The sequence below is a fragment of the Nicotiana attenuata genome, unplaced genomic scaffold (genome assembly GCF_001879085.1).
Source record: "Nicotiana attenuata strain UT unplaced genomic scaffold, NIATTr2, whole genome shotgun sequence".
In the NCBI taxonomy this organism is placed as follows: domain Eukaryota; kingdom Viridiplantae; phylum Streptophyta; class Magnoliopsida; order Solanales; family Solanaceae; genus Nicotiana; species Nicotiana attenuata.
Window position 1 is genome coordinate 253,721 of NW_017670391.1, and position 12,080 is coordinate 265,800.

At 36.1% G+C, this 12,080-nt stretch overlaps 1 protein-coding gene across 1 annotated transcript; it reads left to right on the top strand.

The window, feature by feature from the left end:
- Nucleotides 1–5,633: 5,633 nt before the first annotated feature.
- Nucleotides 5,634–7,854, top strand: LOC109238755 (UDP-glycosyltransferase 74G1-like). The gene is made up of 2 exons (XM_019405225.1): nucleotides 5,634–6,361; nucleotides 6,870–7,854. The coding sequence occupies exons 1-2, from the start codon at nucleotides 5,723–5,725 to the stop codon at nucleotides 7,605–7,607; spliced, it is 1,377 nt and encodes a 458-aa protein (XP_019260770.1). The 5' UTR covers nucleotides 5,634–5,722; the 3' UTR covers nucleotides 7,608–7,854.
- Nucleotides 7,855–12,080: the final 4,226 nt, after the last annotated feature.

Genomic DNA, 12,080 nt, shown 5'->3' on the forward strand with positions numbered 1-12,080 from the left:
ATAAGTCGACGAGCTCCCTCGTTTTTTCCCTTCTTCATCAGATTTTGGGGCACCCGCTTCAGCGGGCGGAGTTTCTCTCATCAAGAAGACCTCCCCCAGACCTGCACAGCTACAAAAATAAGCACGAGGAATGTGAATGCGATCAGTAGTAGCTTTTGTAGAATCAAAGCTACAGCAGAGAATGAAGTCTCAACGTGATCTTTGGCCTCCCATCGAGCCCTGGATAAATCGCGCTACACGCGCTCGACATATGGGCAAATCGAGTCCAGTTTAGCTACCCAGGCTGGAAGATTCCTAACCGCATCGGGGTACACCGCGGCAGCTGTATCAGCCGAAGAAGTCAGTTCATGAGGGAATGCATTCGTAAGAAAGGAATGGGCAATTAGCCAGGTACGTCTACTTACGCTTCACGTTCCACCTTTTGGGGAACGACATCCTCTCTACGGGGATCAAGTCCGAAGTCCTAACTCGGACTAAACGACTCATCCACCCCCCGTTCCTAGCCTCGTCGGTACAAGAAAAGAGGGCCCTCGAGGCCCGGCAACGGAGCTTAATCAGACCCCCCCCTCCCCCGAAAAAGTCGATGACTATATATTCTGATCAAATGATCAAGAGTGAAGGGCATCCCCTTAATCATATCCGTATAATACCTGATCATGTAAACGACACACCAGAATGATGGGTGAATTTGGTCGAGGGCCACTTGGTATTGTTCGCAGAAGTCGAGGATCACGGGGTCTATCGAAGGCATGGATGGCACCGCCGGGCCAAGGGTAAACGGATAAGTATACACACTGAGGAAGTCGGCTTTATACGTCGTTATATCCTCCCCCCGAGAAGGAACCTCCACTAAAACCACATCTTCCCAGCGACAGACGATTTTCACCCTCTCGATGTCTGTTATTAAACTAACATATCGAGACGCGGGCTCACTTCGCCCCAGCTTCGAAGAAGGTCTTTCGACCTTAAAATCAGAGGTCGTCTCAAAGACCTCTGGAACACATGCTCCAGCACCAGAAGACGTTGTTGCTCTACCCTCAGAGGGGAGTGTGGAAGAGGAAGGCACGTCTTCCTGAGAGATAGAGGTGGAAGTGTTCGCCATCTTTACCAAAAGGTTACAGAGAAGAAACGGAAAATCGCGCTTCAGAAAAGAAAACGGGATAAAGGTAGGAAGGAAGAAAAAACTCTATTGAAGTCTGGTAACACAATAGAAAGGAAGGGGCGAAGGCATGAGTATTTATAGAAGCCTAATTGAGCAGACCAAAAGACAGCCAACTATTATTATTAATTCAAAGATTTTGGGGATTGTGTGGACACTACCTTTAGAAGCCTTGTCTGTTACATCAGTCACCCGGCAAGACGTGACTGTTTGCTTCGATGGAAGCATCGGAGGGGCAAGATCTCGAGATCATTTCTCTTCATTTCACTTTGAAAAACGCGGGGACTATCTGTATTAGGCTAAAATCGGAAAGACCGATTTCACGATCAACGAGACATTGCGCAATTTCACCCCGAGGGGCCGAGGGAATAGCTCGGGGTTCGAAGTCTTCGAGGGCTCTTCATGCCCTATGTCGGGGTAGAACGAACCGTGACTATCACAAGTAAGCGAAAAGTTCCCTAGGAGCAGTATTTTTTCTGACAACGCTTGCACGGACAGTGACAGCCTGCGCCAGGCTGATTGAGTGATTGTACCGGCTACTTATGTAATAATTACGCATGTGTCATATGGGGATTTTCCCTCATCTATAAAGGGGGTCCTTATCATTTTGTAAAGCATATAGACAATACACCACATTCAATACAAGAACATTCTTTCTGCTCTCTAACTCAAACGTACTCTCTATTTGGTTCTGTTGCTTACATTTATTGTTTTACTTACATTTATTATACTTCATTATTGTTCTTCATTTATTGTTCATCATTGGTCATAAAGAGCCGCAATCACAGCTCTAATAACTGTTAATTCTCCATCGACCACCTAAATCGGGCATCTGACTCGACCTCGAGGCCCCGATCTTCAATTGTCCGGTTTGGTTACTAAGCTATCTATAAGCTCTTATCTTATTTTCTAACCTTGTCACTTAGCATCTATTGCCTAACAACTAGCATAAAAATAGATCATATATTTTTAGNATATATATATATATATATATATATATATATATATATATATATATATATATATATATATATATATATATATATAGTCGGCTATTATTTTGGGGACGCTTATATAATATAAAAATCCTTTATTATTGCCAACATGTGCAATGACATAAGAAAATTATGCAATGAGTGACGTCGTACCTATAAAGCACACTACTTGAGAGTCCATTTAGTAGGACCTGGGTGAGTGACATGAGCTGTTTTTCCTAAGTAATACGGAAAAATTAAAAATAAATTAAAAAAATTCTGTCTCCATGAATATGCAAAGCAAATGAAGAAGATTTTAATTTCTACAAATTAATAGTGCAAAAAAAGTTATACTATCATGTTGTGTTGAAGACCCGGTGACTGATAAATATTTATTTTTTTATTATATAGGTAGGTTAGGTTGTTTTACAGCAATTTTATTCTTTCTAGTAAGATCGTAGTGCTCGTAAGATAATGGCCATGTGTTATGCGTCTTGGATGTTTTGTTCGCCGGGAGAGAAATGCGAAGAGTGGGATCTTCTCACATGTGCTCACTTTCGTATAATAAGTTAAATTAAGCTGACAACGATTAAAAAAAAAAGTTATGTAGAGTATATACAATAGAAAAGTAATGCCAGCTTACCTTACTGTCCTAATTTTTACCATGGAAACACAACATTCAGCTTAGAAGTGGCTTTTTCTCAAGCTTAATTATCCTTAATTTCTTGCATAATTCTCAATAACAAAGTACTAAAGCAAATTAAGTAGTTTATATAATGAATGAAGAACAGATATAGGAGAGTTTAAAGGAGAGTGGAACATACATTAATTAGCAGAGATAACGTAATAGAAAATGACAGTCACAGAATGGAAATATACCAAATCAAATTGGCATGTTGCTCTCTTATAATAGTACATTAAAGAAAGAGCGAGTGCCAAATTTGATACAACTTCGTGCGTGTGCCATGATGCTAGCTTTTTCTTTTTGCCTTTTTCTGTTTTTATTGTTTTCAAGTGAATTTTAGCACAAAGAAAATTCAATGATTATTATCAATTCGGTATTTTAAGTTTATGAGTTTTAGATTCGCAATTTTTTAATTTACTGGATTCTAGATAAATATTTATCCATATAAAGTGAATTTTCTTAACATAAATAGAAGTTCTGAAAGAAAAAAAAAACTATTAAGTTCTGCTGATCCCCTAATTTCAACTGTATATCCGCCCCTGATTATTATGATTACATCGGGAAGGAATATTGATTAAATTGATAAATTCTTGTAGTTCGTGGTGTATATATATATATATATATATATATATATATATATATATATATATATATATATATATATATATATATATATATATATGTATTTGGTTGAGTTTTTTCGCGAATATTTCCATTTAAATGGTTTAATTTACCCATACAAATTCTTTGTAGTTTGTGGTATATATATGTAGTTTGAAGTTGGAAGTTGGAAGTTGGATTATTAAAAAAGGGGTAAAATTGGAAAGTAAATATTTAAATGTTGAAGAGAGATGTGCAATATAGGAGAAATTTTGCAGAAGAGTTTCAAAGTGAATTCTATTTGTTGGTCTTACTTTACCAACCAAAGAAAAGGAGTAGGCTCTCTCATTCAATTTCTAGGACCCAATTACAACAGAAACAAAAATACAGACACTTTCACAAACTTGTCATAATTATCAAATGGATGATTAATTTCACTTATAGTCACCAACTTTTTCTACTGTAATATTAAAATTATAAAATTATTTTTTATTGCACTGTAATTGAATTTTACTTACTATAACAGTAAAATAATAAAACTTTATTCTTTAAAAATATAATAATCACAAAATTATTCTTGTCTCATTCAAGTACGTAATTGAATTTTACCTATTATAACAGCAAAATGACTAAACTTTACTCAAATCCACAGCTATAAATTATCGCCGTCAAGAGATTAATGAATCAACAAAACATTTTAAAATCCGTTTTTGCAAATAGTAATTAGAGGAGAATTGACTAAAGTGTAGTTATCCGTAGTTCCAGCGGATTCTTTGTTCTTGCAAATACAATTCTAATTTTATTATTTTGATCTTAACCTAAAATAAAAGAACAACAAAAAAAGCTAATGAACAAGAAAGAAAAAGGGAAAAAAAATATCTCATACTGCACATTAGGGGTGTACAAACCGAACTGGTAAACCGCACCAAATCGAAAAGTCAAACCAAAGCGATTAAAAACCCCGAGTAGGTACAGTTTGATTTGATTTGGTATTGAGTAAAAAAATCCGAATCAAAGTGACATATAAATATATAATTTTTTTATAAACTTTAAGGATTTTCTATAGAATTTTCTTCAAAAAATATCTAAAAATATTTGGGATTCTTTTGCGTGATATAATATTTAATAGAATATGAAGTGCTCCATATATTAACCTTAAATAATGGGCTATATGATCAGTTTCTTATCAAGTGTTACTGAAATGCGTCAATCTCTTTATTCTTTTATATTGATATCATATGTTAAGATCTATTAAATTCTTCCACCCATACTTTTTTCATATTAAGTAATCCAACTATTATCACTGTTAATATTATTACTATACTATCAATAATAAATGGCGAACACCTTACAAAGTACATTTTGAATATGCACCGCACTTCCATGGTACTATTTGAAAAGGTGAAATATTCAGAAACATATTATATCAAACTCTTGCTGCTGGATATATCATCAAGCGAGAACATGAAACAAATCGTTATATTCCTAGTAAAAAAAAAATACATTTTCCTTGGATATTACAATTAAAATGCCGTTTCTCATATCAATTAAAATCTCATTTTCACGTGTTGTCATATCGATGATGTTTAAAGCTATGAGATATTACAAAAGGTATCTTCCCACTAAATCACATGGATGGCCAATTAACGATATAATAATTCTTAATGAATCTTAGGGGTCGTTTGGTAGGGTGTATAAGAATAGTGCGGAATAAGGTGTATTAGTAATGATTAGTAATGCAAGCATTAGTTATGCATTTCTTATCTACTGTTTGGTATGGTGTATTAAAATTATAATGCATTGCATAATTTTTTAAAAACATAGTTGTTTCCAAAAATGCCCTTCATATTCTATAGCTTTAAGGGACTTTTAGGGACAATTATGTCTTTAACCATACTAATGCATACATTAATAGCCTTAATGCCATGGTTTTCTATGTATTACTTATACATAGGATAATACCAAGTATGATATTAATTATACACAGGTTGAAAAGATGTACCAAACAATGTATTAGTAATGCATAAAGTTAATGCTTGCATTATTTTTTTTAATACCTCCTACCAAACGAACCCTTAGTGCCTTAGGCACATCCTTTTGCTTGTGTCATTGCACATGTTGGCAATTCAAATCGGTATTGACAATCATCAGAATAATCCAAGACACTCTCTGACAAAATATCAATGTCCAAATCATACACTTGAAACTTTATCAACAAACTATAAGAACCTCATTTCCACAACAAGATTTTGCAAACTCCCTTCAATATAATTTTGGCCATCAATTGAGAAGAAGTTGCAAAAGATGACTACTCACAAAGCTCATTGCTTGATCTTGCCATATCCAGCTCAGGGTCATATCAACCCTATGCTTCAATTCTCTAAACGTTTACAATCCAAAGGTGTGAAAATCACTATTGCAGCCACCAAATCCTTCTTGAAAAACATGCAAGAATTGTCAACTCCTGTATCAATCGAGGCCATCTCCGATGGCTATGATGATGGAGGCATCTACCAAGCAGAAAGCTTCGCGGCCTATATTACAAGATTCAAAGAAGTTGGCTCTGACACTCTGTCTCAGCTTATTGAAACGTTAACGACTCCTGGTTGTCCTGTGAGTTGCATAGTTTACGATCCATTTCTTCCTTGGGCTGTACAAGTAGCAAAGAAGTTTGGATTAGCTAGTGCTGCTTTTTTTACACAATCTTGTACAGTGGATAACATTTATTACCATGTACATAAAGGGGTTCTAAAACTTCCTCCAACTGACGTTGATGAAGAAATCTCAATTCCTGGATTAGTAACAATTGAGAGTTCAGATGTACCTACTTTTGAAATTAATCCTGAATCAGCAAGAATTCTTGAAATGTTGGTGAATCAATTCTCGAATCTTGATAAAGTGGATTGGGTTCTAATCAACAGCTTCTATGAATTGGAGAAAGAGGTAAGAAATATTTTACTTTTGTTCTTTTCTTTGTTTGTTTGGTCCATTTGGAACTTGTTAATTGGCTACATATATGTTCTTGAATATTCTCATGAAGATTCCAAAACTATACAGCTTTTTCTCTATCTGGTCTTAATATTTCCTTTGTTTAAAAAAGATTGGCACTATTTCCTTATTAGTCCATTTTAAAAAGATTGGCTTCAATATTTCCTTAATAAGAAACATTTATAGCCACACAAGTAATATAATAAGTTTCAGATCACAAGTTTCAAAAGTTATGTTATGACTTAAAGTTTGTGCCAAGTCAAATTAAGACAATATTTTTGAAACTGAGGAATTAACATTTTACTAACAAACTGAACTTATTTCAAAATAGTTTTAAAACACAAAAAGTCATTTATTACAAATTTAAAAAAGCCTACTGTAACAAAATCTTAATTTACATTGTCAGTGTATTCAGATTTAAATAATTACATGATTATCATGTTTCAAATTGTTTGACATGTAGGTAATTGATTGGATGGCCAGGATCTATCCAATCAAGACAATTGGACCAACTATACCATCAATGTACCTAGACAAGAGGCTACCAAATGACAAAGAATATGGCCTTAGTGTGTTCAAACCAATGACAGATGCATGTCTAAACTGGTTAAACCATCAACCAGTTAGCTCAGTAATATATGTATCATTTGGAAGCTTAGCCAAATTAGAACCTGAGCAAATGGAAGAATTAGCATGGGGTTTGAGAAATAGCAACAAGAACTTCTTGTGGGTAGTTAGATCCAATGAAGAGTCCAAACTTCCCAAGAATTATTTAGAGGAATTAAAATTAGCAAGTGAGAATAAAGGCTTAGTGGTGTCATGGTGTCCACAATTACAAGTCTTGGAACACAAATCAATAGGGTGTTTTCTCACGCATTGTGGGTGGAATTCGACTCTGGAAGCGATCAGTTTGGGAGTACCAATGATTGTGATGCCACAATGGTCAGATCAGCCTACAAACGCAAAGCTTGTGAAAGATATTTGGGAGATGGGAGTTAGAGCAAAACAAGATGAGAAAGGAATTGTTAGAAGAGAAGTTATTGAAGAATGTATAAAGATAGTGATGGAAGAAGAGAAAGGAAAATTGATTAAGGAAAATGCAAAGAAATGGAAGGAATTGGCTAAAAATGCTGTGGAGGAAGGTGGAAGTTCAGATAGAAATATTGAAGAATTTGTTTCCAAGTTGGTGACTATTTCATAAATGAGAAGTTAGTTAATTAAAATTATAAAAAATAATAATGAAGAAGCTGATTTATATTTTGCTATTTCTTTTTTTTTTTTTTAGGTTGAACTAGGAAAGTGTTATCTAAATTATATTTTATTTTCACCTTCTTACCTTTTTTGTAATGCAACATGTTGTCATATCTTGTCTATTAGATATTTCTAAATGTAATACTCTAGTAGCTGTTATTCGCCGTCAATCAATTCTTGCCATCACATTCTAACTTTAGCATGTCGTATTATCTTGTCAATTCATTCTCTAATAGTTTGTGAATTTAATTTCACATTTGTGAATTAGATGAGCGAAAATTAGCAGAGTTAGGCCATGTTGTTACTTGATGCAACATACGCTAGAGAAATGTTTAGGGTGATTCTTTAGGAAAATATAAAAAAGGTAATGCAAATCTATATCTATATTATCTATATTATCTATATTCTATCTATATCTTTATATTAAAAGGAGAGTAGTATGCATTGTGATTAAGCCAAGTGGCAAGCTAAAATGAAGCCACTTAGCAATTTTAGGACAACATTAATAATTAAAAATTATATATAGAAACATAATTAATGGAAGTAGTTTAATGAATCTTTTTTTTTTGGTCGAAAGGGAAAATTTTATTTCAACCAATTTGTCAATTTACATCATCTGTTCATTTGGACAGTAGAACAGATCTCATAAGTACACCCAAATAAAAACTATACAACTAAGGTTGCTTAGCTAAATCCTACTACAAATAGACTCTATTTGTCACATGTGTCAAGGATTACATATAGGGCAACTATTGAAAGTCTGCAAAATAGGTATCCATTTAGGTTTCTTCTGTCCAGCAATGTGCACTTGAAGTGCAATCTCCTTTGCTCTATCTTTGGCTTCTCTGCTCAGTTGTTGATACCTTCTTTCATTCCGTTCCATCCAAATGTTGTACACTACTGCTGCAAATACCACTCCTAGCAGTGCCTTCCTTGGATTCCTGTTGTTGACATTGGCAGTTAGCCATTGCAATTCTGCTTCCCAGTAGCCTGTTGTTCTTTGATACTTCAGNAAAAATTAAAAAAATTCAAGCAGCAAAATAAAATCTTACACAAAATATATAAATTTTATAAGATAAGGAAAAAATTAAATAATCACTAAAAAAATATTTTAATAGCAAGAATAATAAAGTCATATTAATATTGACAAATCGGGCAAATGAATATTTTATACGTAAATATTACTACAACATTTAGTTATGATATGTTCAATAGTTATTAAATAATTTTATATGATTAATATTTTAATTGAGTGTAGTTAGTTTAAGTTTAAAATAAAATATTTTTAAAAAAATACGGTCCAATTAAGAAATAGAATGAAAATAATTATTTGAATTTGAGATGAGATTTTTTTAAATGTGATAAGAAAAATCTTATTTTGAAATATGAACAATAAAGTCAAAGCTACTATTGAAATATGTTTAAATTTTATCTATATTATATTAGAATGAGTGCGGTAGAAATAGATATTAAATTAAATAGGCTAATGAAAAGCCACATGACTGTCGACGCCCCCTTTTTTTCTAAGGCGAAAATCGGGTCTACGACATTTGGGAGGACAACTCGTTCCCTTTGGGAATTCGGTTTTGGAATTGAAGAGTCGCCACCTAATGATTAAAGTGCATTAGGACACTAAAAGGGTTTGAGTTTGAAGAACCAGAGTTTGGGTAAGGGCTAAAAATTATCTCGAGGGGAAAGTGTTAGGCACCCCTCAAGATCCACTAGTGTGGTTCCCGGCCATGTTATAATTGTGACTTCACATAATCAAGTAAGCAATTAAGGGCTCAAATAGAAGGGGTTTGCATATAACATTGCAAATAAGCTGAAACTGTGAGGGAAAGTAAAGAGGGCGGAAATTTATGAAAGATTTAAACAATTTCTAAAGAAAGCAGATAAAAAAAAGAAAAGGGAAGGGGGGGGGGGGGTCCTAGGTTCATGATTAATATGGATCACGTTAATGCAATATCCAGTAATCACTCCTCAGAAGAGGGGCTACATGAGATATTAGCGCATCGGTCATCATCTCCATATCTACCCTTCCCACCCCGTTAAGGTATTAAAGCGCGGGATGGTATCGTTACTTATTGCGTGCTATTACCGGTCCCGTCCTATAAGTCCTGGAGGGTATTTAGGACCACTATTCCTATGTGGTAAGGACTAGGCTGAACCCTCAGGTTTAAAAGATAAAATTCTAAGCGACATACATAACAAATAGGACCGCACATAAGGGAACATACAAAGACAAATAAAGGCTCACAGATCCCTCCACAAGTTAACACGTAATTAGCACGTCTCAAACACATTTAAGGTCTCAAAGATGGGAGTAAAAAAAACAGGAACGTTGAAGTTAAAATAGTAGGTTTCAAGAGGACAATCTTATAACCTATCTAGGAAAGCAGAAGGTTCAGTTAAGATCTAAGTGACTTGAAGAATGTTCAATTTTCAGAAACACGACTAAAGACAGCAGTAAGATTTAGAAGTATACAGCAATTTACAATATAAATAAGAAATCATTGAAACACGTTTTTTTTTAAAATAGAATGAGGACATTGAAGATACAGTAACTTGACGAGATCCCATAAGTATTCAAAATAGCACGCTTCTGGGCAGAAAGGGTAACCCAGTAGTTTGAAAACATAATAGAACACACATCAGCGAGAGTAAACAGATGCACAATTTCCAGATTATTTCAAAATAGGGCGGGAGTTTTAGTAAAACGGAGTGAACTTCAGAGAGGCAAAACAAAAAGCAGAGTTCAAAATGTTAAAGGAGGTTGATTGGTCCTAAACTGGTAAAAACACGATTAATCAATTNGACCTTGCCATCCTGCATCAACACTGCACCAAGCCCAATACAGGAAGCATCACAATAGACTGTATAAGGCCCTGATCCTGTGGGCAAAACCAATACCGGTGCCGTAGCCAGAGCTGTCTTGAGCTTCTGAAAGCTCGCCTCACACTCATCCGGCCATCTGAACTAGGCACCCCTTCTGGGTAACCAGGTCATCGGGGCTGCACTAGATGAAAATCCATCCACGAATCGACGATAGTATCCTGCCAATCCCAAGAAACTCCGAATCTCTGTAGCTGATGCTGGTCTAGGCCCGACCGCCTCAATCTTCTTTGGGTTCACCTGAATACCCTCTGCTGATACGACATGACCCAGAAATGCAACTGAACTCAACTAGACCTCACACTCCGAAAACTTGGCGTACAACTGACTATCCTTCAGAGTCTGAAGAACCACACTGAGATGTCGCTCGTGCCCCTCCTGGCTGCGGGAGTATATCAATATATCATCAATGAACACTATCATGAATGAATCCAAATAAGGCCTGAACACTTGGTTCATCAAGTCCATGAAAGTTGCTGGGGCATTTGTCAACCCAAATGACATAACCAAGAACTCATAATGCCCATACCGAGTGCGGAAGGTTGTCTTAGGGACATCGGATGCCCTAATCCTCAACTGATGGTAGCCAGATCTCAAGTCCATCTCTGAAAATACCTTGGCACCCTGAAGCTGACCAAATAGATCGTCAATCCTCGGCATTGGATACTGATTCTTGATTGTAACTTGTTCAATTGCCTATAATCAATGCACATTCACATCGAACTATCCTTTTTCTTCACAAATAACACCGGCGCACCCTAAGGCGAAATGCTGGGTCTAATGAAACCCTTCTCAAGCAAATCCTGCAACTGATCCTTCAACCCTTTCAACTCTAGCGGGGCCATGCGATACGGCGGGATAGAAATGGGCTGAGTGCCCGGAGCCAGATCAATGCAAAAGTCGATATCCCTGTCGGGCGGCATACCCGGCAGTTCTGGACGGAAAACCTCAGGAAACTCACGAATCACGGGCACAGAATCAATAGAGGGAACCTCAGCACTGGAATCACGAACATAAGCCAAATAGGCCAAACACCCCTTCTCGACTATACGCCGAGCCTTCACGTACGAAGTAACACTGCAGGTAGAATGACCTGGAGTCCCTCTCCACTTTAAACGAGGCATACCCGGTAAAACTAAGGTCACCGCCTTGGCATGGCAGTCCAAATTAGCATGGTAAGGTGATAACCAGTCCATCCTCAATATAATGTCGAAGTTAACCATGTCCAACAGCAACAAATCTACTCGAGTCTCAAGACCTCCAATCACCCCAATACAAGAACGATGGGCTCGATCGACCACAATAGAATCACCCACTGGTGCAGACACATAAACAGGAACACTCAATAAATCACTAGGCATGACCAGATGCGGCGCAAAATAAAACCGAAGCTTCTCTACCACAAACCAGAACAGTACCTGTACCTCCGCCTCTAATACCTTTACCTCCACCTCTAATACCTTTACCTCCACCTCTAGTACCTTTACCTCCACAAGCCTTCGAAGACGTAGCTGATCTAACACCGGTTCGC

Bases quoted from the DNA above. Each gene is read 5' to 3' on its own strand.
- LOC109238755 (XM_019405225.1), top strand. From the start codon at position 5,723: ATGACTACTCACAAAGCTCATTGCTTGATCTTGCCATATCCAGCTCAG. The intron at 6,362-6,869 runs GTAAGAAATATT...TTTGACATGTAG, and splicing joins TCTATGAATTGGAGAAAGAG to GTAATTGATTGGATGGCCAG.